Source organism: Myotis nattereri, assembly GCF_964212035.1.
Source record: "Myotis nattereri genome assembly, chromosome: 5".
NCBI lineage: Eukaryota > Metazoa > Chordata > Mammalia > Chiroptera > Vespertilionidae > Myotis > Myotis nattereri.
Genome location: NC_138080.1, coordinates 90,564,709 through 90,592,540, shown reverse-complemented (window position 1 = coordinate 90,592,540; position 27,832 = coordinate 90,564,709). Strand labels below are relative to the sequence as shown.

Genomic DNA, 27,832 nt, shown 5'->3' with positions numbered 1-27,832 from the left:
AACATACATTACATATATTTGCTTATAAAAGGAATATATCATGATTACACATCTTATATATAATTTAAAAATGAATGTTTCTCTGTGACCCACCTCCCCAGATAGAATATTTATTAACAATTTGGTCTATAATCTTCTAAAGTTTTGTTCTTTGTATCTGGGATATTATCACTATTCATGTCATTATTATGAAAACATAATAGACACTAATTCTGGAACTTATTTTTTTTTTCACGTAACATAACTCCAGGATATCTTATATGTCAGTACATATAAATCTTGTCATTCCTTTGGAATGGCTGCATTTTATCCTATCATATAGGTGTTACATCCTTGTTCATATACTTTTACTCATATGCATTAGTGTCTATAGGAAAATCCACTAAAAATGCAGTTGTTGGGGCAAAAGATAATGCATATTTTCAATGTGAATAGATATTTCCAAATTGCCCTCCACAAAATGTGGAACCAACTTATTTATCCCTTTCAAGCTTCATAGAAAATAAGTGCTATTCAGCAAACATTTACTGAGCACCCTCAACTTGTGAGGCCCTGCATAGACACTTTTGGGAGAGATCCCTGGTGAATAAAGGTAGGTCACTGCCCTCAAGGACTTTACAATCTGATGGGTGATGTATCTCCAGGGTAAAGGGCAGGGTGATGTGGTGGAAAGAGCATTAGACTGAGAGTCAGTTCAAACCCAGCTCTCCCACCTATTGCTACATAATCTTGGTCAAGTCATGTTCCTTCTTTGGGCCTTAGTTTCCCCATCCGTCAAAGGAATAGGTTCCTTTATCTCTGACATGCTATGACTGTGAACAGGGATGGGGAGCTCCCTCATACTGGCCCTTCCAGCTGAGTGTGAGCCATGAGAACTTAGGGTGCAAGCCTCTTTTGCTCACTAGTGGACTCCCAACTCCTAGAACAGTGCAGGCCCAGAGCAAGCAATTTGTGGAGCTAAGTCTTTAAAATCATGAAGATACTGCAAAGGGGAACAGCATTTATTTATCAACGTCCTAACCCTTAAATTGTATCTATAATACTTGAAGCTTGAAGGAACCAGTTTGAGGACAACTGTAAGGAAATCCCTTCGAGAATGAGAAATAAAGCAAACAATAGGCCTTGGGTTGAAGTGGCCAGGAGAAAGTAGGTCAACTACCACCGTTTTCTGGAAACCTGCAGATGCCCATGTGCCAGAGTCTTGGGCTATTTTAGCAGAGAAAGGCCCTGAGAGGTTCAACAGTAAGGATATGGATTTCCCCGTGTTTAACTCAGCAGCTCCTACACCATATTGCCAACAGTTTCCTTTTCTCATGGAATATCTCTCAGTTTCCTTTCCAGAGAACTGTTTGGGGAGTGTCAGGTAAGATGATTTCTCAAGCTACTTTGAGCTCTAAAATATTTTGGGGTTTGGCAATCGACTGTCCCTAGGAATGATTCAGACCCTGGCAACCCTGGACCGAGAATTCGTGCCCTGCTACTGGCTGGCGGTGCTGGCAGTGGATCGGGGTTCCGTGCCCCTCTCTGCTGTAACTGAAGTCTACATCGAGGTTACGGATGTCAACGACAACCCACCCCGGATGTCCAGACCCGTGTTCTACCCCTCCGTCCAGGAGGATGCGCCCTTGCACACTTCTGTGCTTCAGCTGGATGCCTGGGACCCCGACTCCAGCTCCAAAGGGAAGCTGACCTTCAACATCACCAGTGGGAACCACATGGGATTCTTTGCTATTCACCCTCTTACAGGTAAGGACCTCAGAAATCTGGTGAATGGGATTCCTTAACACAGTGCTTCCCAAAGTGTGGTCCCGGACCAGCATAGTCAGCATCAACTATGAACTTGTTAGAAATTCACATTCTCAGGTCCCATCTTAGACTTACTGAATCAGAACTCAGGGTGGGGCCCAGGAATCTGTATTGTAACAAGATATCCAGGGGATTCCGATGGGTGGTAAAATTGAGAACCACTGCTCTACAAAGTCCGTCTCTATGGGAAAATAAGATATGAAAGCTTTCTTTCTTTGGGGCCTAGGAATGTTAGCAGGTTGCCTGGTGACTCCAGACTTCCAAGTCCTCCCAACTGACCACTCCTCTGAGTCACAAGCCACAGGTTGAATTTCCTAACCCTAGTTCCAAACCGATCTCGAGCCTGCCCACAGAGTGGTGGCAATAGAGACCCACTTCAGCAGAGTCAACCATCTCACAAATACCTATCCTAAGCCCAAGGCCCTCTGGGGCAAGGATGGTGTGAGGTTTAGGGGATGCAGAGGTCACCAGCTTGCAGCAGGGAGCCAGATGGAGCCCACGCAGGGGTTTTGTGTGGCTTGCACAAGCTTTAAACAATGATTTTTCAAATTGTTTCGAAAATTGGGAAATTCCACAAAACATTCCAGGTTTCTGGTTGTCACTAAAAGATCTGGTAACACTGTCCCCCCTTGTCCCCCATTGCTCAGGACCACAGTTGCCTAGAGGTGTCAGTAGCTCCCTAGGTAGAGCAGGTGCATGTCCTCTGGTCCCCACAGTCCCTTCATTCCCCATTGCGTTATTGCCAGCCTGCTTCCCACATTTCTGCTACCTGCCTGGCTCCAGTTGGAATCTGAGAGCCAGCCCCCACTGCAGATACTTCTCCAGGGCCACATCTTCCTCTTGGAGGATGAACAACAACCTGATTGCAGAGAAGGCTGACATTCCCTCCTCTGAACCGAGGATTCTATTCTCCAGCGCTAACAACTCACCCTGGCAAGACTGGAGGAGGGGGAAAGAGAGAAAGTTAGCAGACAGCCTCCCCATCCTTAAGACACGGAAACCAGGAAAAGCATGAACCTGGGGGTCCTGGGGCAGACAGTGGGTGGGGGATACACGTGTCTACTTGCACAGTGGCATTTGCTGGAACCTTTCCTGTTAACCTTTGACCTCGGGGAATGGATTCGTCTTCGTAGAAAGATGCTTTCAGCCTAGAAAACAGGCCTAGCTGGCTCTCTACCTGGTTCTACCCTTCCCTCCCTTTTCAGAAGAGGGAAGAGATCTCTCACCTAAGGCATTAGCTTCTCAGTGTCTCCAAATCCCTATTCTGTTTACTGTCAATAGTTCCCTGGCATGGGGTCTGGCAAAATGCCTCCGAGGGCAGAGAGGTTCTTAGTCTTCCTGCAGTTGAGGAAGACATTATTACCAGAATAAACATCTAGAAATAAAATAATCAGCAATGAGCTCCCAACCCAGCTTTCTTACCACCACCATGTATTGTTCTGCTTCCCTGCTTGGATCCCATGGATGGTGTCCCTATGCCCTTAAGTTAAAGCCAGATCCTGCTGTGTCCCACAAACTGGTGCCTGACATGGCCCCTGCACACCTTTCTGGCTCTGTCTGGCCTCTCTCACCCTGCCACTCTCTGAATCGAGCCACATGGCCAGCTTCAGTCCATACCCTTTCCTGGCACCCAGCCTTTGCCCATGCTGTTCCAAGCCACGAGTCTCTTCCTCTCCTTTTTGTTTTGTTTTTTTTTAAATATATTTTTATTGAGTTTATTTATTTTAGAGAGGAAGGGAGAGGGAGAGAGAGATAGAAACATCAATGATGAGAGAGAATCATTGATCAGCTGCCTCCTGCATGCCTCACACTGAGGATCGAGCCTGCAACCCAGGCATGTGCCCTGACCGGGAATTGAACCCGTGACCTCCAGGTTCATAGTTCAATGCTCAACCACTGAGCCACGCTGGCAGGGCTCTTCCTCTCCTTTTGTCTGGCTAACTCCTGCTCTTCTTTCAGGTCCCAGCCCAGCTGTGCCTTCCTTAGAGAAGTTTTTCCTGACACTATAATATACCTCTCAGCACCATCTACTTGCCTCCTTTTTAAAAGCATTTATCACATAGAACATTATATTCATTTGTGTGATTATTCCATTAATTTATTCATGTCTTTTACTAGACTTCAAAGGCTTTCTAGAAAAGGAATGTTGATTGTTTTTGCCCACTATACCATCTTCAGTGCCTGGCACACAGTAAAACCTCAATAAATAACTGAGAAGTGAATGAATGAACGTCTGCCAGTATCCACAATCTTTTGTTAAGCCCAAGATTCATTCATTTATTTGGCAAAGGTTAAAGATGTTTGCCCTCACAAGGCATTTAAACCATGTGCTGTGGCGAGATGTGAAGAAAAACACAACATAATTTTAGGCCTTGAGAAATTCAGTCCATCAGAAGTCTGAAGATCACATATAAAAAACTATAGAGCCAGTGCAAATGAGCACATGCTAGTGTATGTGTAGGCATGATGCTTTGACTGCTCGGAGGAGAGGGTCATGGGAAGAGCTGAATAATATAATAGGAACAGAGGAGTAAAAAGCTACCACTTTGAATAGCTGGTAAGGGAGGTCTCTTTTAAATCAAAGCAGACCTACTTGTTGGAGTCAGTGGATCAGCCGAAAACGTTCAGGAGATCCTTGTAACTCCCGACAAGCTGCCTTTTTTACGCAACAAAATATTGTGCACAGCAGCCTCCTCATGGTGAAAGGGGGATGTCGGTGTATTCTCCCGCTTCCTCCCTTGCCCTTCTCTTCCTCTAGAGTTCTATTTCCTCTTAAAGTTCTCATTCTCCAAATATCAGAATTCTGATCAAGGATTTGAATGTAACCCTCCAACTTACCCCCAGTGAAGTGGCCCTAGGAGCCCTGGGAGCTCAGGTCTCCCTCCTACCATCTCTCCCCCAGGTCTGCTGTCCACGGCCCGGCAGCTGGACCGAGAGACCAAGGATGAATACATCCTGGAGGTGAGTAATGGTGGTGAACCCACTCGCTGGATTTGAAACCTCCTGAAGGATGCCAGGCTGGAGCCCAGCCAGGCCTTGGGGCATGTGCAGATCTCCAAGCACTGTGGCTGAGAAGGGTGCTAGGCTCAGGGAGGAGTTGCTACTCAAGCTGGATCTTGCTGTGGTTGGTGGTGAAGACTCTGAGAGTCTCTGCTGGTTCGTTAGCACTGTAAAGGGAAAGAACCTGAAACCATGTCCAGGCTGGACAGGAAGCACTGATTGATTAGTAATGCCTGTCGTGAGTGCAGGAAGAGGGAGCAGTTGCACATGTGCTATGCACATTAGTCTGGTTTCCAGCGGGTCCCTATGATCCAGAGAGAGGGTCACCCAAGGTTAAACACCAGGTCAGTAACAGGGCCAGGATAAAAACCAGACCTTTCTAAAATCCCATGAATGTCACTGCCTGGTGCCCATTTCAACTAGAGAGGTCGATCTTGACCTAGTCAGAATTCAATCAAAGGACTCCAGCTATGCCCCTCCTGAGCTATCCATACCAATGAACAGGCACCTCTCTGCTAGTTTTAAAGACATCAGTTGTGAGGGACACATACTCCTCAACAAAACCAAAATAAACTTGCCTCTGTGCTCCCAGGCTCTGCACATACGTTTGTAAGAAACAGGTGTTAGCAGCAGCTAACTGGCCTTCTAGAGACTGGAGCACTCTCCAGAGTCCAGAAAAGGCATTTATCTTTAAACAGCAATGTATTTTTAAAAATGGGAACCATTTAGAGTAGAAATGTCCTGTCTCATACCCTCGGGGTCACTGATACAAGGGACCATCTGCCCCTTCAGGAAATACTCCCTGGTTCTAAAATTGCCTGTCTTTTCTCTAATTCTGGATTTCATTTCATGCATCGAGCTGCCTGTCTGACTCAAAAGGTACCACCCCCTCCTTCATAAACATCTTCTCATTTGTTTCTTCTATCCTCTAGTAGCTTGAAGACACTGGAGAACAAAGCTTATGAGAATTATGAGCAAATAAAAAGTCAGTGGACTCTGAGAAATGGCCCACAGGCCTCCTGAGAAAGGGCACCGTCTATTTTTTTAGAGCCTCTGTGACTTTGTCTTCTTCCAGTTCTTTCTGGTTCTTTCTCGGTTCCTGCTGGCTTCCCTGTGGGTGAGGTTGCCAGAGAGCTGGGTTCCAAGTAGGTGAGGTTGGGATAATAAAAGTCACATGCATACTCCGAAGAACAGACTGATGTTTCCAGGCTGTTGAAAGCAGGGGTAGTGGTTGCAGTGGGTGGCAACACATATTTCCTGCTTTGTATTTGGCAACTCATGCTGGATTCTGTCCCCAGGTGACTGTGTTGGACAACGGGGAGCCCTCCCTAAGGTCCACCTCCAGGGTGGTGGTATGCATCTCGGACGTCAATGACAACGCCCCTGTGTTCTCCCATAAGCTCTTCAATGTCCGCCTTCCAGAGAGGCTGAGCCCGGTGACCCCTGGGCCTGTGTACAGGCTCGTGGCTTCAGACCTGGATGAGGGTCTCAATGGCAGGGTCACCTACAGTATTGAGGAGAGTGACAAGGAGGGCTTCAGCATCCACCCGGTCACGGGCATGGTGTCATCCAGCAACACCTTCGCTGCCGGAGAATACAACATCCTAACGGTGAGGGGGCACGGAGGCCTTGGAGGGGTGTGACATAGCCCAGCCGTGGGCAAACTACGGCCCACGGGCCGGATCCGGCCCGTTTGAAATGAATAAAACTAAAAAAAAAAAAAGACCATACCCTTTTATGTAATGATGTTTACTTTGAATTTATATTAGTTCACACAAACACTCCATCCATGCTTTTGTTCCGGCCCTCCGGTCCAGTTTAAGAACCCATTGTGGCCCTCGAGTCAAAAAGTTTGCCCACCCCTGGACATAGTCGGTTAGGGATTTTCTCGGATATAGGAGGAGGGAGGCAGCCACCAGGCCTGATGAAGGTGTTACTCCCAGAGAGACTGGGAACCCCAACATCAGCCAAAGGGTCAGAATTCTGGGCCTTTCTCTTCGAGGGCAATAAGGTCCTATTCTTAGAGATAGAGATTTTGGTGAGAGTAGCAGGGGCTTTAGAATCAAGATAAGCCTGAGTTCTAATCCTAGCTCTTCCATTTTACACCTCTGTGGCCTTGTACAAGTCATTTAACCCCTTTGAGCTTTTGTTTTATCATCTGTAAAATGGGCCTTGTAGGAAGCCAATATAGCAAGTAGTTAGGGCATGGGATCTCATGTCAGACAGCCTAAATCCACCCCAGCCTCATTGCCGGCCAGGCAGAAAACCCCAGGCTATAATATTCACCATGCTGAACCCGTTTCCTCCTGCAAAAGTGAGGTGATAATGGTGCCTCTCTCAGGGCTGTCGTGTGTATTAAATTAGATATGGCACATATGGCTGTTAGAGCAGGGCCTGACAATCGTGAAAGCTCATAAATTCTAGTTCATTATGTTTACAGTTGATGGGAGGGTAAAGGGTCCATGTGCGGAAAGTCTGGTTTGGAACCAGCACATAGTAAGTGTTATTTTGTCACTACTCATGAGGTTCTTGAACACAGGTTCTATGTTCTGTTCACCACTGTGCCTGCAACCACTAGCATGTACCTGCTTACAGTAAGCCCTCCACTGTGTGTTGAATGAGTAGACGAGAGGCCAGCTCAGCCAGTCACAGGGCACCCTGTGTCTTGGATGGTCACCTGGATCTTCTTGTTTCTTGGATCTTCTGGCCCTACAGACAAAGCCTCACTCTCATTTGTGGCCTCTTTTCAGATCCAGGCAACAGACAGTGGGCAGCCACCACTCTCGGCCAGTGTCCGGCTACACATCGAGTGGATCCCCCAGCCCCGGCCCTCCTCCATCCCACTGGCCTTTGACGAGCCCCACTACAGCTTTACAGTCATGGAGACAGACCCCGTGAATCACATGGTGGGGGTCATCAGTGTCGAGGGCCGGCCGGGCCTCTTCTGGTTCAACATCTCAGGTGAGGCCCCCCCTTCCTTATAGACTATCCCTAGTTCTCAAAGTATGATCCTTCTGAGTCCTCTCAAGGTCATGCTCCGTGGAAGCCCCTTTTGGGGCCACAGGTGGTTCTCTGAGGCAGTGAGTAGTAGGGGCACCACTTGTGCCAAACTTCCACACCAGGTAGTTCTCAGGTAGAACCTCCTAGTCTCACTGGTAAACACAGCCAGAGTTGGACAGTGCCTCAGCTACCCCAAGTGCCTGGGAGATCTACAAGGGTGGTCCAGAGAGACCCAGCGGAGAAAGCACAAGTTTTATGTTTCTTCTTCTGCCTCCATGTGAAAAGCAGCGCTAACTTCATTGACCATGAGCCTGAGGCCAGCTATATGTTCTGGTCCCAGCTATAAGTTCTATCCTCAAGATCAGGGCAAAGTGTCCATTCTTTTTTTTTTTTTTTTTTTTAAATATATATATTTTATTGATTTTTTACAGAGAGTAAGGGAGAGAGATAGAGAGTTAGAAACATCGATGAGAGAGAAACATCGATCAGCTGCCTCCTGCACATCTCCCACTGGGGATGTGCCCGCAACCCAGGTACATGCCCTTGACCGGAATCGAACCTGGGACCTTTCAGTCCGCAAGCCGACGCTCTATCCACTGAGCCAAACCGGTTTTGGCCAAAGTGTCCATTCTTATTGTAGGAGGTACTTGGGTCCAAGCTCTGATGGCCTGCTCTGAAACTCCTTTCTATCCTTAATCCAAGATTTTAAAAAAACATCAGTGGTAGACACTAGGGGGTAGGGGAAGCTGGGAGAATGTCAAGGGGGGAAAAAAAGGAGACATATGTAATACTCTTTGTAATACTTTAAGCAATAAAACAAAATTAAAAAGACACACACACACACAAAAAAACATCAGTGGGGCGGGGGCGGGGGGCACAGACCCCTTTGGGCACCTGATGAATGCTTGGGACCCTCTTCCCAGAAAGTTGCACACACAAACATAGATTTACATACAAATTTCGTGGTTTCATAGATTCTCTGAAACCCAGCTGGGGATTCCAGGTTAAGAACCTTTAACCTAAGAGTTTCAGCACAGCACAAACCATGGATTCCTATTACAGTTTCCCGGCCTGGTTCAGAGGTTGGATGTGCACTTGTCTTAAGCTTTTGGCCTCCTGCAATTACTTCCAGTTCTGATTCACTGCTCTTTTTCATTGTTTGGTTTTCTTTCTTTTATACAAAATGAATACATGTACTCTAAAGACCACTGAGAAAATACAAATGAATGCAGAGCAGAGAATAAAAATCACCTAAACCCTTACCAATCAGAAGCTAATCCACTGTTACAATTTTGATGTGTTTTGTTCTGGTCATTTTTCTACACACACACACACACACACACACACACACACACACACATGCACACACACTCAGGGTTATATTAAAATACTGCTTTCTAAGTTTAAAAAATGTAGGATGAACATATTTCCGTGTCACTAAACAGATCTCTATTTAGTAGACATTTAAATAGCCGCATGCTAATTCTATAGATTCTTAGAATTAATTGAATCAGTTTCCTCCTGATGACTAGAGTTATTTTCATTTTTTCCTGGGCATAGGCATCTTTAGGCCATGCAAACTGCCTGGAAGCCACGAAATAGAGCTCCATTACTCTTGCATGTGTCAATCCTAGTTGCAGAATATGTTCTGTGAATAATTTTGGTCTTCCTCTGGGACTCTTCAGTTCACATAATTTTACCTTTTTCCATATCATTACTTGGATCTTAATAAAAATTTGACAATAATTTAACAAGATAAATGACAGCTTTTTGGACTCCTGGGGAATAAACTCCAGCCTGTCACCCAGATATAGCACTGTTTCTGAACAGTCTTACACCTCTGGTACAGTTTCTTCCTTGAATACCTACAGTCCCTCCAGCCAAGGTTGGCACCTACTCCCAACTCCTCTAAATCTGCCAGTCAAATCCCATGTTGTGCTTCTGCTGCCTAAGTCACTGAGGTTGTGTGCTTCCCACCCACTCGCACTCCAGGTGGGGACAGAGACATGGACTTTGACATTGAGAAGACCACAGGCAGCATCATCATCGCCAAGCCTCTCGACACAAGGAAGAGGTCGAGCTATAATTTGACTGTGGAGGTGACCGATGGGTTCCACACCATTGCCACCCAGGTTAGAAGCTTCAGTTGGGAACTCTCAAGTTGAGAGGAGATAGGAGTCCTTCTTAGTTGGGATGAAACTACAAATGGCTTTACCTCAAAGAATGCTAAATTGGAGTCAAGGTTCTGCATCCCAGTCTTATCTGACACACATCCTACTTCTCTGTGTGAAGGATCTTGAAAGGATCCTTCTTCCCACTGTGGATCTCTGTATGTTAAGGGGTTTGTCTAAATTAGTAGTTTTTGTTGTTATTGTTGTTTCTTTAATATATACTTTTTTTAAAAAAAATTTTATTTCAGAAAGGAAGGGAGAGGGAGAGATAGAAACATCAGTGATGAGAGAGAATCACTGATTGGCTGCCTCCTGCACACTGCCTACTAGGGATCAAGCCCACAACCCAGGCATGTGCCCTGACCCAGAATTGAATCGTGACCTCCTGGTTCATAGGTAGATGCTCAACCACAGAGCCACACCGCCGGGCTAAATTAGTAGTTTTTAATTAAAGATAGAGGGCCATGGGGCTACCATGGGCATGAGGAATGATAGCCAAGTAAGTGGGGCTCTGGATTTCTACTTTGGCTTCAGCCAGAATTTTATCTGTTTCATATATTGAGATTGCACACGAAATTTCATTTAAAGAAAAGACCCTGTAAAAAAAAATTTGTTTTTGAAAAACCACTAGATTGCATGTTACCTGAAAGATTTATGACTTTGAAATGTTATCATTCATTCAACACATTCTTAAGTACTGTGTACCAGACATGGTGCTGGGCACAGATGATATGGTGGGGAACCAGGCAGATAAGGCCCCTGACTTTAGGGATCTTACAGTCTATCTTCTGTCTCACTCTCCTCCCTAGGTCTACATTGTCATGATTGCCAACATTAACCACCACAGGCCCCAGTTTCTGGAAGCTCATTATGAGGTCAGAGTTCCCCAAGACACACTGCCTGGGGTTGAGCTCCTCCGAGTCCAGGCCACAGATCAAGACAAAGGCAAGGGCCTCATCTACACCATTCATGGCAGCCAAGACCCAGAGAGTGCCAGCCTCTTCCAGCTGGACCCAAGCAGTGGTGTCCTGGTAACTGTGGGGAAATTGGACCTGAGCTCAGGGCCCTCCCAGCACATGCTGACAGTTATGGTGAGTTAACTGAAAAATCAGGTAAAAAATCTACTTGCATAAAGATGTGTGGGGGTGGAGGCTTGGGGGCATGCTGAAAGTTCCCTTTCCCCCTGATGGGCCAGGTGTACTGATGCTCATAATGATAATCCATGAGATGAGTTGTGACATTTCACAGCCTGCCAGAAGTACCTTCCATAAAGGATGCCTGGGAGTGAAGAAAGAGATGGGACAACTGCCAAGAAAACTCCTGCAATCTTAGACTTGCTCCAAATATCCCCTGACAGTTCTCTCCCTGTTCCATGAACTACATGACCGCAATGTGGATTTATATAGTGTCAGAGCTGGGAGGGACCCAGAGACCCTCTCACCCAGAGCAAACACTAGGGTGAGGTGATCCAGTTATACAGGGCACAAAACTTAAGGAGGACTCACTCTCAGGGTCTTTTGTCCGCCCTTTTATGACCCTGAGAGTCAGTGTCTCCTTATATTTATGCCCTACTTGTCTCACTTGCCTCACTCTGGTCCAAACCCTGATCCTACCATTTCTCTTATATCTGAGGTCCACAGAGGAAGAGAGATGTGCTCACCATCATATAGTTCTTTCTGATGGAACCAAAACTAGATTCCAACCTTCCTGATTTGAGGTTCAGGGTTCTTATATGTTAGTATATCATTCTCTGGGCATATTAATATATATTAAAGGCTCTGAGAAGTCCTGCAGTAAAGAAAACTTTAACTTCATTTAATTTAGTGCTCCCTAAATTTACTTAACCATAGATTTTTTTTCACCCCTGCACAACATGTTAACAACTTGAAAAACTAATATTATCTGAAACCTAATTTGGCAAATACTGTTTCTCTGTTAATTTCTGCCTTTCTCCTAAAGTAAGATTATCCATTAAAATGTCTAAGCCTAATAATCAATAATCAATAACTAATAAACTTATTTTAAAAGAAAAAAGAGCATAAATAGGAACAAATTGAAAGGAACAGAGCTACAATTGGATGTATTTTTCATTGGCATTCTACTTTATTGACCTTAATCTAACCAAGCCTCTTCCCATTCCATTTGCTACTCACCCCATTACCTCCTCGGGCCCATAGGTCCGAGACCAGGAGATGCCAATCAGGAGGAACTTTGTGTGGGTGTCTATTCACGTGGAAGATGGAAACCGCCACCCACCCCGCTTCACCCAGCTCCACTATGAGGCAAGTGTTCCTGACACCACAGTCCCAGGCACAGAGCTGCTCCAAGTCCGAGCCATGGATGGTGACAGGGGAGCCAACGCTGAGGTCCACTACACCCTTCTGAAAGGTGAGAGGCCTGGCTGTAAGTCCAGAAGGGGGCAGGGTTTTGGTAATAAGGAGAAGCACCACAGGCATGAATTTGGAATTTACTCAAGGGCCAAGCTCTCTAAATTTTGGCAAGCTATCACTCTAGAGCAGGGGTGGGAATATCCGGCCTGCAGGCCATATAAAGCCTGCAAGATGATTTGTTCTGGCCCTGTGAAGGCAACCCAGGCAAGATGTGAAATTCAATAAATCTAGGAGCTTTTTTCATAGCAACATAAATTTATGTTAAGTGAATTATATTAAGTGAATGATGTCATAAATATCCAAATGGCCCTTGGCAGAAAATAAGTTCCCCACCCCTGCTCTAGAGCAGCAGTCACCAACTGGTGGTCTGCAGACCACTGGTGGTCCATGAGGTCGAAAAGGTTGGCGACCGCTGCTCTAGAGCATTCCCTAGAACTATAGTGACCTAAGATAATGTACTTTCAAAAATGGTAAGAACAACAACTAAGGGACTACTGGTGTTACAAGAGAATTTGCACATCCTATATATGCAAATTGACCGAATGGCAGAACCACCAGTCGCTATGATGCGCACTGACCACCAGGGGGCAGACGCTCAATGCGGGAGCTGCCCCTTGGTGGTCAGTGCACTCCCACAGGGGGAGCTCCACTCACCCAGAAGCCGGGCTCACGGCTGACGAGCATAGCGGTGGTGGTGAGAGCCTCTCCTGCCTCCTTAGCAGCCCTAAGGACCCCTCAGGGGATGTCCGCCTGCCGGCTTAGGCCCGCTCCCCATCTCAGGGAGCGGGCCTAAGCCGGCAGGCGGACATCCCCTGAGGGATCCTGGACTGCAAGTGGGCACAGGCCGGGCTGAGGGACCCTTCCCCCACCCCCCACACAAATGTCATGCACTGGGCCTCTAGTATGTTATATAAACATACCAATGACTATAGAGGATGCTTATAAGTGTATGCAACATTTAAAAATAGAATATCTTTGTGCCTATATAATAGAAGGGACCTATAATACTTTATAGGGTGTATGGCATAGTTTTAGGAGTGATTTTCATTTCCTGCTAAGGCCACATCATGATTTTGTATCTGTATCTCTTAGGTAGTTTTCTTCATCTCAAAAATTGGATAATATTACCTATGCCAGAAGGCCTTTGTAAAGATTGAAAGAGAAAATGTATGTTAATATATATTGTAAATTGTAGAATACTCTACAAATGCCAGTGATTATTGCTATCACTGATAAGTGTTAATTATAGGTAATTAATGTAACAAAAATGATAACATCTAGTATCTAATTGTAATGATAATTTGTAATGTTTAATAATTCATAATTAATGATATTTAATAATAATTACCTTTCATAATAATTAATACTTTAGCGAGCTGGATGCTGTGGAGGAACAGAGATGACATGACTTGCTGTCTTCCCTCATAGAGCATAATGTTCATTTATTATTATATATGTATATGTTTACACATATATAATAAAATTCACACATATATTATATATATATATACCCCCTATACATTATATCATAACTAAATCCAGGTGACACGGGATGTGAATTTTGCCCTGTCCAAGTTTTGTGTGATAGTCTCTTTACCAATGTAGAAAGCTTAGTTTGTACGTCTTGAGGGCATAATTAACTTCAATTTGTCTTATCTTTTGTTTTAGGGAACAGCGAGGGTTTCTTCAACATCAATGCCCTCCTAGGCATCATCACTCTAGCCCAGAAACTTAATCAGACAAATCATGCCCGCTATACTCTGACAGTGAAGGCAGAAGACCAAGGCTCCCCACGGTGGCATGACCTGGCTACGGTGATCATTCATGTCCACCCTTCAGAAAGCAGCGCCCCCATCTTTTCAAAAGCCGAGTACTTTGTAGAGATTCCTGAATCAATCCCTGTTGGTTCCCCAATCCTCCTTGTCTCAGCTACAAGCTCCTCAGAAGTTACCTATGAGTTAAGAGAGGGCAACAAGGATGGTGTATTCTCCCTGAACTCATATTCCGGCCTCATTTCCACCCAGAAGAACTTGGATCATGAGAAAATTTCATCTTACCAGCTGAAAATCCGAGGCTGCAATATGGCGGGAGCATTTACTGACATCCTGGTTGTTGTTTACATCATTGATGAAAATGACAATGCTCCCATGTTCTTAAGGCCGACTTTTGTGGGCCAAATTAGTGAAGCAGCTCCATTGTACAGCATGATCATGGATGAAGACAATAGCCCCTTTGTAATTCGTGCCTCCGACAGTGACAAAGAAGCTAATTCCTTGTTGGTCTATGAAATTTTGGAGCAAGAGGCCTTGAAGTTTGTCAAAATTGATCCCAGCATGGGAACGCTAACCATCATTTCAGAGATGGATTATGAGAGCATGCCCTCTTTGCAATTCAGCATCTATGTCCATGACCAAGGAAGCCCTATCTTATTTGCACCCAGGCCTGCTCAGGTCATCATCTATATCAGAGATGTAAATGACTCTCCTCCCAGGTTCTCAGACCAGATATATGAGGTAACAACAGTGATGCCTGTCCATCGAGGTATGGAGCTCCTCACAGTGTGGGCCAGCGATGATGACTCAGAAGTCAGTTATAGCATCAAAACTGGCAATGCCGATGAAGCTATTGCTATCCATCCTATCGATGGTCGAATATCTGTGTTGAATCCTGTTCTCCTGGGACACTCCCGGGAGCTCACCATTGGGGCTTCTGATGGCCTGTATCAGGATACTGCACTGGTAAAAATTTCTTTGACACACGCTCTTAACACAAGCTTACAGTTTGATCGGAATGTCTACAGGGCAACAGTCAAGGAGAATTTGCAAGACAGAAAGGCACTGGTGATTCTTGGCGTCCAGGGCAATCATTTGAATGATACCCTTTACTACTCCCTCTTAAATGGCACCAATATGTTTTGTATGGTCAAGTCAGCAGGCGTGTTGCAGACAAGAGGTGTGGCCTTTGACCGAGAACAACAGGACATACATAAGTTGGCAGTGGAACTGAGGGACAATCGGACCCCTCAACGGGTGGCTCAGGCTCTGGTCATAGTTTCTGTTGACGATGTCAATGATAATCACCCTTTATTTAAGCATCTGCCTTATTACACAATCATCCAAGATGGCACAGAGCCAGGGGATGTCATCTTTCAGGTATCTGCCAGTGACCCAGACTTGGGGGTAAATGGTGCTGTCACATATGCATTTGCAGAAGAGTACACATATTTTAGAATTGACCCCTATCTTGGGGACATATCACTGAAGAAACCTTTTGATTATCAAGCTTTAAATAAGTATCACCTCAAAGTCATTGCTCAGGATGGAGGAACCCCATCCCTCCAGACTACAGAAGAGGTACTTGTCATTGTAAGAAATAAATCCAACCCACTGTTTCAGAGTCCTTACTATAAAGTCAGAGTGCCTGAAAATATCACACTATATACCCCAATTCTCCACACCCAAGCCCGGAGTCCAGAGGGACTTAGACTCATCTACAACATTGTGGAGGAAGAGCCCTTGATGCTGTTCACCATTGACTTTAAGACTGGTGTGCTAACAGTAACAGGCCCTTTGGACTATGAGTCTAAGACCAAACACGTGTTCACAGTCAGAGCCACAGACACAGCTCAGGGGTCATTTTCTGAAGCCACTGTGGAAGTCCTGGTGGAGGATGTCAATGATAATCCTCCCACTTTCTCCCAATTGGTCTACACCACTTCGATCTCAGAAGGCTTGCCAGCGCAGACACCTGTGATCCAACTGTTGGCTTCTGACCAGGACTCAGGGCAGAACCATGATGTCTCCTATCAGATTGTAGAGGATGGCTCGGATGTTTCCAAATTCTTCCAGATCAATGGGAGCACAGGGGAGATGTCCACAGTTCAAGAGCTGGATTATGAATCCCAACAGCACTTTCATGTGAAGGTTAGGGCCATGGACAGAGGAAACCCTCCACTCACCGGGGAAACCCTTGTGGTTGTCGGTGTGTCTGACATCAATGACAACCCTCCAGAGTTCAGGCAACCTCAGTATGAAGCCACTGTCAGTGAGCTGGCAACCTGTGGACACCTGGCTCTCAAAGTCCAAGCTCTTGACCCTGACAGCAGGGACACCTCTCGTCTAGAGTACCTGATTCTCTCTGGCAATCAGGACCGGCAGTTCTCCATTAACGGCTCCTCAGGAATAATTTCTATGCCAAACCTTTGCAAAAAGCACCTGGGCCCTTTTTACAATTTGAGGGTAGGTGCTTCTGATGGGGTCTTCCAAACAACTGTGCCCGTGTATATCAACACCACAAATGCCAATAAGTTCAGCCCAGAGTTCCAGCAGCATGTTTATGAAGCAGAGTTAGCAGAGAATGCAAAGGTAGGAACTAAGGTGATTGAGTTGCTAGCCATAGATAAAGATAGTGGTCCCTATGGCACTGTAGATTATACCATCATCAATAAACTAGCAGATGAGAAGTTCTCCATAAACCCCCGTGGCCAGATCACCACTCTGAAGAAACTGGATCGAGAAAATTCAACAGAAAGAGTCATTGCTATTAAAGTCAGGGCTCAGGATAGAGGAGGAAAAGTGGGCTTCTGTACTGTGAAGATCATCCTCACAGATGAAAATGACAATGCCCCACAGTTCAAAGCCTCTGAGTACACAGTGTCCATTCAATCCAATGTCAGTAAAGACTCCCCAGTTATTCAGGTGCTGGCCTATGACGCAGATGAGGGTCGAAATGCAGATGTCACCTACTCAGTGGACTCAATAGAGGATTTGCATGAACAGATCATTGACATTAACCCAACCACTGGTGTTGTCAAGGTGAAAGAGAGCCTGGTGGGCTTGGAAAATCAGGTCTTTGACTTAAAAATCAAAGCCCAAGATGGGGGACCTCCTCACTGGAACTCTCTGGTGCTGTTACGACTTCAGGTGGTTGATAACGAAGTATCCTTGCCCAAATTTTCTGAACCTCTGTATACTTTCACTGCATCTGAAGACCTTCCAGAAGGGTCTGAAATTGGTTCTGTCAAGGCAGTAGCAGCTCAAGACCCAGTTATCTATAGTCTAGTGCAGGGCACCACACCAGAGAGCAACAGGGATGGTGTCTTCTCCTTGGACCAAAACACAGGAGCTCTAAAGGTGAGGAAGGCCATGGACTATGAGTCCACTAAATGGTACCAGATTGACTTGATGGCACATTGCCCCCACAATGACACTAACTTGATTTCCTTGGTGTCTGTCAACATCCAAGTGAAGGATGTCAATGACAATAGGCCTATATTTGAGGCTGATCCATATAAGGCGATCCTCACTGAGAATATGCCAGTGGGGACTGCAGTCATTCAAGTGACAGCCAATGACCAGGACACTGGGAAGGATGGCCAAGTGAGTTACAGACTGCCCATGGACCCTGATAGTAATATCCATGAGCTCTTTGCCATTGACAGTGAGACTGGCTGGATCACCACACTCCAGGAACTTGACTGTGAGACCCGCCAGACCTACCACTTTTATGTGGTAGCCTATGATCATGGCCGGACCATCCAGCTATCTTCTCAGGTCCTGGTCGAAGTCTTCATTACAGATGAGAATGACAATGCTCCAAAATTTGCTTCTGAAGACTACCGAGGATCTGTGATTGAGAACAGTGAACCTGGAGAACCTGTGGCCACTCTTAAAACCTTTGATGCCGATATCTCTGAGCAGAACAGACAGGTTACCTGCTATATCACAGGTAAGAATACCTAACTTGGAATGGAGGCACTGGGGTGCACTGAAGTCCAGTAAGAGTTGCCCTAAGACATGGGTTTAAGTCTTTGCTCTGCCACTTATTAACAGTGCGATTGGTAAATCACTGACCCTCCCAGAAGCTCAGTTGCTCCATCTACAGACTTGGCATGCCTGTTTTCATTCACATGACAGGGATGCAAGTAAAATGTAACTTGAAAAAATTCTGAGAGCCCCTTATAAGTTGGAAAAGGCTTTGCAAAGAGGATCTTTTATTACTTTACGTGGCATAGATAGCGTAGAAATGAGATACTGTAACTGTTCTCAGCTTCTGGGAGATGGAGAAGGCATCAACAGTTAAGTAATCCACGAGAACTCTCTCACATCATGACTGTTCTTGTAAAATAGTCTTTTGCCTAGAGCAAGTTGTGGATAGTAGAAAATGCCTCTTAGTCAATCACAAGACCTAAGTGTTGCAATAAAAACAGCCCAATCCCTTCATTTCACATATAGGAGAACCAAAGTCCGGATAGAGGGAGAAACTGGACCAAGGTCATACTCCAAGCTTCCGTCTGGGATTAAAACCACCCTCTACAAACTGCTCTCCTCAGTGGATAACTATTGCAAACTTAAATTACCCCAATTCATGTCCAAGGGCTAAAGCAGTCAACTAATGACCAAAAGAGTTTCTTTACTTCTCAATGTCCCTTCCACCCTCTTCCAGGTGTCATGTCATTCCATTCCCATAGATATGTTTCCTTCAGCTATCACAGCTTTTGGAGGAGTGTCTGAAGTCCCAATCAAGAATCATAGATTCCTGGAGACAGATCCTAGATAAGAACTGTTTGAAATATGGAGTCTTAGGGAATAAAATGTTGTCATCTTATGTGAGACTCTTAAAAACACAAAAGTCTTTAAAGCTCTGATAATAGAATGTTATCAACTCTTAGAATAGTTGAATCTTTGAACTCTGGAATCTTAGAACCTCAGAAACCCATCTCTTCTACCAGTGGATGGTGTCAAGGGAAGATGACTCAGAAGCAAACCTAGTAATCACCTGACCCTCAACTTAGTCTGTGTCCTCAGCTGTAAAATAAGACCTCAGAGAGTTTAGTATTGTTGGTCGCTCTCCACCCCCCCCCCCCCCTACTGTTCAACAGATACTAGAAGGTTCTTGTATAGAATTAAAATGCCTTCCCTTTAACTTCCTCCAATTCCTTCCAAAACAAAAAATAAGAAACCTGCCTTAGGCACATATTTTGGAGTGGTGTTTCTGGCACTAATAATTCTATTACACATGTGGCCCTTGAAGTTGGAAGACATGGTTATGCTTCATAACAATAAATAACTGACTTAATGTAGAATTGTGAATCCCTAGTTAAGGGCCAGAAATTCTAAAAGTGTCAGGTGGGCAGCCACCTGTGGCACAGAGCTTGGTTCATTTGAATTGCTCAGCTTCTGGAATCTCTGTCTCATCTTTTTAGAGGGAGACCCCTTGGGCCAGTTTGGCATCAGCCAAGTGGGAGATGAATGGAGTATTTTCTCAAGGAAAACCCTGGACCGTGAGCACATAGCCAAGTACTTGCTCAGAATCACAGCTTCTGATGGCAAGTTCCAGGCTTCAGTCATTGTGGAGATCTTTGTCTTGGACATCAATGATAACAGCCCTCAGTGCTCACAGGTGAGAGCCTGGTAAAGGGTTGGGTGGGTGGGAAGCTGGAGTGAAGCGCAAGAGGAAGGAGAAGGACTCAGGAGACCGTCTCTGAGACAGGCCATCACTGACTACACCAGTCCTTGCTTTTCCCTGGCTGGCCTCAAACTAGTGCCTTGAGCAGGGATCATTCTAAGTAATTCCTTGGTCTTCCCATAGGGATGTCATCAAGCTCTTTAGGATCCATGGTCTATGCCTCCGCCCCTACATGCCCTACAAAGGACTATTTCTCTGCAAAACATGCCCAGAAATAAAGTAACTTCTTCACTCTCCAAGCACAACCTGCAATGCCAAATGGGAAACCCCTTCCATGGCTCAGTTTGTTAGCATGGATTCTTATTATCAAATGCATCCATAAAGAAAAGACCTGCCTCCCAAGAAACACTGCACTGCCCCCACATGCTCATATATGCATATATGCCCACTTCTGCATGGGTAATACATGCCAACACAGATAACTTCCTCCTGGTTAAAGGTATTCACAAACATGCAGACCGGGCAGTTACTTTTCTTTTTTAAAAAAAATCTCACCAGAGGATATATTTTCCCATAGATTTTTAGAGAGAGTGGAAGAGAGAGGGAAAGATAGAGAGAAATATCAATGTGAGAGAAACACGTCGATTGGTTGCCTCCTGCACATGCCGCGACCAGGGCCCGGGCCCAGGCCAGGGAGGAGCCTGCAACCTAAGTACTTGCCCTTAACTGGGATCAAACCCGGGATCCTTCGGTCCGCAGGCCAATGCTCTATCCACTGAGCAAAACTGGCTAGGGCAAGGGCAGTTACATTTTTGGTAAGGGATATTTCCCTAAGGCCCTCATATAATTAAACCCTAAACTCTCTCTGTGTGTGTTTCTCTCTCTCTCTGTATCACCCTGCCTCTCTCTAGATCTAAATGAATCTCCCACAATTCCCCTCTTCTTTGTCTTCCATCTCCAGCTTCTCTACACTGGCAAAGTCAGTGAAGATATATCTCCAGGACACTTCATTTTGCAAGTTTCTGCAACAGACTTGGACTCTGATACCAATGCTCAGATCACATACACTCTGCATGGTCCTGGAGCAGATGAATTTAAACTAGATCCTCATACAGGTGGGTTTCCTGAGCTACAGCATTGAACCATTTATTTATTGAATACCAAATGCCCAGTATTATGGTAGGCTCCTTGGGGAAAGAAACAGGAATTAATTTATCCATCCATCCATTTATTCAGCAAACATGTATACTGGCACAATGTGCTGAGCATTGAACTAGATGCTGGGGACATAATGAATAAACTAGTAAGACAAAGATCTAGGCTTTGTAATCTAATAGGAAAGGCAGTCATTGAATCAGTGGTTTGAAATGTGCTGAGTTAAGAAAAAAAAATGCAGGGTTTTAAGGAGAATTTTGATAGGAGAACTTGACTTAGGCAATTAAGTAAAAGCTCTCTGAAGAAAGGCCATTTTATGTGAGACTTGACATAGAGGAATTAGCCAGGGGATAAAAGAGTAGTAAGTAGTAGGGACAAACAAGACAGAAGGAGAATTTACACAAAGACCTAGTTTTTGCAAAGAGCGTGCACATCAGGACCTTATAGAGGGCCAGAAACTGGTGTACTGAAGGAGAGGAGACAGGGCAAAGGATAAGACCCTCAGGAGAGGGGCGCCAAAACCACCTTTAGAGCCACTGAAGGATTTAGGCAGGTGAGCGTCAAGGTCAAAGATCTGCAGACTGGGAATAAAACCTGTATTATTGTAAGGATCAGAGATAAAGTATGTGGAAGCCTAGCCCAGGTCTGGCGCATAATAAGAATTCAACAGATGTGGCTGCCATTGTCATTATCATTAGTTAGGGGACAAAGCAGAGAGCAGGAAGCTGAAAGTCCTGAAGGACAGACTGGGAATCCCTGGGAGAGGCTGGGCTGTGAGAGTTTGGTAAAGACAGGATGGGGTCTGCTTCCTTTGGAAGAGCAGCCCACAAAGGTAGGATCCCTGTTCTGATGTAGGGGAGAGTGTGGGGATGGGCAGCACAGAGGGGCCGGTCACGATGGGCCAGCTGCCAACACTTGGCTTGGAACCAGTAGCTTTGGAGATTCCTGAGCAGGGAGGTGGCGGTGAGAGTGGTGTCCCAGGAAGCTGGCTGAATAGACAGGAGACAACATTGTCCTTCCTGACTCCAGAATGGGAATGCTGAGTCACCCCAGGTGGGATACCTGATCTCTTTCTGCTGTTGTTTGTTCAGCTGCAGGATGATTAGCGGGGTAAAAAAAAAAAAAGGGGGGGGGCTGGTTTTTCTCAATATGGAAATAATACATGTTTATTGTACAAAAATTCAAACAATGTAGGCGTATATTATGCAGAAATTGGAAAGCCTACGTAATAATTAGCCTCTCCCCCAAAGATAAGCACTCTTGGTGTAGTCTATTAGATTGGTTTTCCATGCATCTCCAAAATCTCTATACAGAATTCTATTTTGTGACTTGCTTTTTTTTCACATAACAATATCTTGGAGAAATTAGCAAGACAGTATGTAAAGCTCTATTATAATTCCTTTTTGGTTGCACAGTATTTTACTATATGGCTAAATCATAATATATTTAACCAGTCTTTTCTGAAAAACATATAGGATATTTTCAGTATGTTGCTATTATAAACAATATCTTTATTGGGTTGAATATTCTAGAGGATATATTCCTAGAAATGAAATTGTGGGCTAAAGGGTAAACACAGTTTATGTGTTGTTAGAAATTGTCTAATTGCTCTTTTGAAATGTTATGCCTCTTTGCAGCTTGTTGGTGTGGATGTCAAGTTGGTGATGTGGTGGTAGAGTGTGTTTGGGAGGATTAGGGAAGTGAGCAGGTACTGGGGGAGGGGAGTGGCTATAGGCTGGCCTTCTTTTCTCCCCAGAGAAAGCTTACCTGCTGCCATTTCTCTGGACAGGGGTGCTGACCACACTCACAGCCCTAGATCGAGAGAGGAAGGATGTGTACAGCCTTGTTGCTAAGGCGACGGATGGAGGCGGCCAATCTTGCCAGGCAGATGTGACCCTCCAGGTGGAGGACGTGAATGACAACGCCCCCCGCTTCTTCCCCAGCCACTGTGCTGTGGCTGTCTTTGACAACACCACCATTAAGACCCCCGTGGCCGTGGTACTGGCTCGGGATCCAGACCAAGGTGAGAACAGGAAGGCTTGGAAGCCATTTGCTCGTGGGGTCACCTTGAGTGAGGGTTTGGCTCTGTGTGTTGCTCTGGGATTGGGAAGGACTGTGCCTCCTCACTGAGTTTATAGACACTTACAAGTGGAAAATATTCACAAACTGTATACCTCAGTGCTATATGACAAAAGATTTTGGCAATTTTTTGAGGCTAGTACAGAGCATTTCAGCCTCATTGTTTCTCATTGCCACTTAGACCTGGAGCCCTTTTAATCCTGCCTCAAGGACATTTTGAATGTCCCTTATTGGGTTGATTATTCTAGAGGATATATTCCTAAAAGTGAAATCTTAAGTATACTAATTTAATCTGAAGTATACCAATCAGAATTATTTAACTCTGATTAATTTGCTATAAGAAAGGAGTTTGGGGCACAGACTTCATTAAGCCTACTAAATTCCTTGATCAATTTTCTATAGAATAATGTGGAATCCTTTTCAATATCTTACATTTTCATTTTAATGACATCATTTTCATTAGATTTAATTCTTTTCCTTTTAAAATTTACAAGGGCATATTGGAATCATCAGGGAGTATTTGTTCCATATTGTTCCAATTATAGCTTCTGCCATCAAGTGTTTTATTGTGATTCTACACACACACATACATATACATTGGGTGTCATGTATGTGTGTATGTATGTATGTGTGTATGTGTGTGTCTCCAATTTTTCTTGAGTCAAATTTTATAATTGAGGTAGGGTAAAAAAACGCCCTGGGGTCAAACGTAGTCAGATCAACATAGGATATGATAATGATGATGATGATGATAAAAGTGGGTCAAAATATTCTCTTTGGTTTGACCCCAGAGAAGTAAATTGAAGACTTCCTAGAGGAAGTGAGCTTTAGCTTGGCGATGAAGGAGGTGAGAGATTTCGGGGGGACACAGGGGTACTAGGAAGGGCAAATAGTGCAAACGCAGCGAATGGCTACAAGGCACTGCAAATGCTCAATTAGCCAGTGCTTGCTCACCTCCAGGGGCAGGAAGCTCCCTACTTCCTAGGCAGCCCTTCCTTCCATGGTGCCCCAGATAATGATCAAGTGCTACCTATTTGGAGCTGACAATCATGAGTCCTGGTCCTGCCTCTGTGGCCACACAGATCTCCCAGATCCTAGCCTACGACAGCCCTTCCAAGACTAGGAGGTGGCGACTTCAGCCCCTACCTGCTTCAGCCCCAGCCTCCCCTTTCAGGGGGGAGGAGCCCTAGTGTCTCCAAACCCACCACCCTCACAGGACACATCCTCTGACCTTGCACCCGTTTACCATGAACTGTCCAAATGCCTTTGGTCTCCCCCACAGGTGCCAACGCCCAGGTGGTTTACTCCCTGCCGGACTCTGCCGAAGGCCACTTTTCCATCGAAGCCACCACGGGTGTGATCCGACTGGAGAAGCCCCTGCGGGTCGGGCCGCAGGCAGCACTGCAGCTCACCGTCCGTGCCTCCGACCTGGGCGCCCCGATCCCGCTGTCCACACTGGGCACCGTCACGGTGTCCGTGGTGGGCCTCGAAGACTACCTGCCCGTGTTCCTGAACACGGAGCACAGCGTGCAGGTGCCCGAGGACGCCCTGCTTGGCATGGAGGTGCTGCAGCTGGCCACCCTCACCCGCCCGGGGTCTGAGAAGACTGGCTACCGCATGGTCAGCGGGAATGAGCAGGGGCGGTTCCGCCTGGATGCCCGCACAGGTGAGAGAGCGCTGGAGGCAGTCTGGCCCTGGTCTCGGGGAACTTTGGATTCCTCACATACAGGGTGTATCTGCCCCACGCAGCTCCTCCCAGTCCAAACTCCTTTGGCCCTTACTTCACTCTGCATCTCTCCAGGTACCAGGTCCCTTCTGCACCCCAGGGCCAGCTTATGTGGCAACTTCCCTTATTCCCCACATCCCCACCCAGCACCCTAAGCAATCCACTCGCCTCCCAGTTTTCAGCTTCAAGATTTCAGCTCACACCCAGCCATAGGAGGCTGAGGCCACCCTCCATTCTTGGCTGCAGAGGTATAAGCATTTAGTGAAATGTGGGGCTTAACAGCCCAGGACAAGGCTGCCAGCTTCTCTCCTGGAGCCCTCCCCAAATATCCTGGCACCCCTGATTTCTCCTTATTCTAATGAAGAGAGAGAGAGAGAGAGAGAGAGAGAGAGAGAGAGAGAGAGAGAGAGAGAGAGAACTAGGAAACGGTCTCCCCTCTTTGCTCCTAGCCATTGAAGAGTCTAAATCAGGCTCACAGAACCTCATGGAAGGGCCTGAGAGGTTCCCAGGGCAACCCACACCCATGCGAGTCCTCCCAATAGTACCCCTGTAGTAATGTGATCTGCCTCCTAAAGCAGCCCCTTATTGTTGAGCAATATTTTCTTTTTTAAAAAAACATATTTTTTTATTGATTTCAGAGAGAGGAAGGGAAAGGGAGAGAGAGAGAAACATCAATGATGAGAATCATTGATCGGCTACCTCCTGCATGCCCCACACTGGGGATTGAGTCCGAACCCGGGCATGTGCCCTGACCAGGAATCAAACCATGACCAACTGGTTTATAGGTCGACACTCAACCACTGAGCCACGCCAGCCGAACTTGAACAATATTTTCTTAAAGATTGTATTATGAAGACTTTAAACAAATACAAAATAGAAAACAGTATAAACCAGTGGTCACCAACCTTTCGGACCTCACGGACCATGAGTAGTCCGCGGACCTCTGGTTGGCGACTGCTGGTATAAACTACCTGTTCCCATCACCCAGCTTCAGGAATTTAACACACACCAGCTGGTTTCATCTTCACCCATCACCCTCCCACGTCTACCCATAGCTGAGTTATTTTAAAGTAAATCCCAGACATCATATCATTTAGATACTTCGGTGTGTATCTCTAAATGATAAGAGCTCCTTTTATAAACACAACCACAATACCATTATCACACCTAAAAGGTAATTCCTTAATATAGTCTAATACCTAGCCAGATAATTTTTTAGATTATCTTATAAATGTCTTTTGAAGTTGGTGTGTCTGTCAACAGCCCCCAAATGTTCACATGCATTTCATTTATATATAAAATCTTAAGTCTCTTTTAATATCTGATGTTTTCCTTTCTATCTTTATTTCCCCCTGCCATTATTTAATGAAAAACTTGGGTTATGTGTTGGCCAGAAGTTTTTATATTTTGGGCTGTACCCTTATTATGTAATAATCTAACACGTCCCTCTAGCCCTTATAGGTCTTATAAATGACATTTGGATCAATGATCTTCATCAGGTTCAAGCTCAATTTTTTGGCAACAACTCTTTGTAGACAATGTTGGGCTCTCTTTTCACTGTGTCTGGAGGCTGACTGGTTCTTTTTTCTGAGGTTAAGATTGACCATGGGCTTGAGGTTGTCAGCCTGATTCATCCAATATAGAGTTCTTCATCAGTTCTTCCTCTAAGGGTTTAGCATGCTTTGATGATTATTTCCTAGGTACATTATTCCATTTGGAGCTGCAAAATGGTGATTTTTCTAACCCAATCATTCCTCATTCATGTACTAATTGGAATTCTTTTATAAAGAAGAGTTTTCCACCATTAACTATTTGCTTATCTAGGAATGGCAGGAAAACCTTGTTCTTTTATTTTCTGATTTTTCAGAATAATACGTCTATGCCCTAACAATTTATTGAACAACTTTGGGTATTATATGGCTCTTTATAATTTAACTTCTGTTGTTCACTAGCTGAGTGAGTTTGAACAGGCCACTTAGCTGTTGGGAGAATCAGTTAACTCACCTACAAAATGGGAATCACTCTTTTATGTTCCATTGGGTTCTTATAGATATAATATAGGTAGATTTAATACTTCAGAGTTAATGAGGTCTCAATGAAATATTACAGAAAGAAATGAGGGAAACACTGCCATTGAGAACAATAATAGGAAAAATGAGAGAAGATGGAGGGAGAGAGGAAGGTAATGAGGGAGGGTAAATAAAGAGGGAGGTGAAGGAGGGGATGAGAGATGATGGAGGGACTGAAGGAGGAGCGGAAGAAGGAGACGATGAAGGAGGTGATGGAGGAGATCTGTCTCTCCTAACCTACTGAGCTGCCTCTCCTAGGGTTTGGCTCAAGGCCTCTCAGCCCTCTGCCTTTATGTTCCTAACTGCCTCGGCGCTCATCACCTTCTCCCTCCGCCCCATCCCCCCCACCAGGGATCCTGTACGTCAACAAAAGCCTGGACTTTGAGACAAACCCCAAGTACTTCCTGTCCATCGAGTGCAGCCGGAAAGGTTCTTCTTCCCTCGGTGACATGACCACAATTGTGGTCAACATCACTGATATCAATGAACACCGACCGAGATTCCCCCAGGATCTGTACAGCACGAGGGTCTTAGAGAATGCCATCGTGGGTGACACTGTGCTCACAGTAAGGATCTACAATTTTGTTGTTTGGGGTACCTAGACTCTGGGGTAACTCTTATCTCTCTCTCTCTCTCCTGGTCATTCATGAGCATGAATTACTTTATCAATTAATATACTACAGACTTGACTCTGACTTGCAGCCACTCAGTCAAACTGTTTCTCATGACAAAATGTCTCAGGGACATGTTTAATAAGATCTAGATCAAGTACTGGTGGAAGGGGGCTCGGGAGAGGTCCCAGAAGACTATTAGAGGGTCCAAAGCCTGAGAACGGCCTGGTCACAGTGCATGACAGGGAGTGTTAGTATAGGAGGGGAAGGAGTGGACATCAAATAACACCTCTTCACATCTAAGCGTGTAATTGTTCCCAATGCACAAGTGAAAATTCTTTATGCCCATAGTCAAGGTTCTCTATGATCCCTCTTCATTCTGCCTTCCAGTCTTATTTCCTTCTACTCCCTGACATGA

General features: G+C 45.3%; 1 protein-coding gene across 1 annotated transcript in view; it reads left to right on the top strand.

The window, feature by feature from the left end:
• Window positions 1–27,832, top strand: part of FAT2 (FAT atypical cadherin 2) — a gene marked incomplete at its 3' end in the record, with an annotated part of 53,839 nt that overhangs the window by 7,136 nt on the left and 18,871 nt on the right. Inside the window, 13 exon segments of the mRNA XM_081091054.1 lie at window positions 1,432–1,746; window positions 4,709–4,767; window positions 6,105–6,416; window positions 7,557–7,767; window positions 9,799–9,938; window positions 10,787–11,068; window positions 12,155–12,365; window positions 14,036–18,094; window positions 19,572–19,768; window positions 20,736–20,889; window positions 22,719–22,952; window positions 24,291–24,674; window positions 27,155–27,369. Of these exon segments, the coding sequence (XP_080947180.1) occupies window positions 1,432–1,746; window positions 4,709–4,767; window positions 6,105–6,416; window positions 7,557–7,767; window positions 9,799–9,938; window positions 10,787–11,068; window positions 12,155–12,365; window positions 14,036–18,094; window positions 19,572–19,768; window positions 20,736–20,889; window positions 22,719–22,952; window positions 24,291–24,674; window positions 27,155–27,369 (6,773 nt within the window).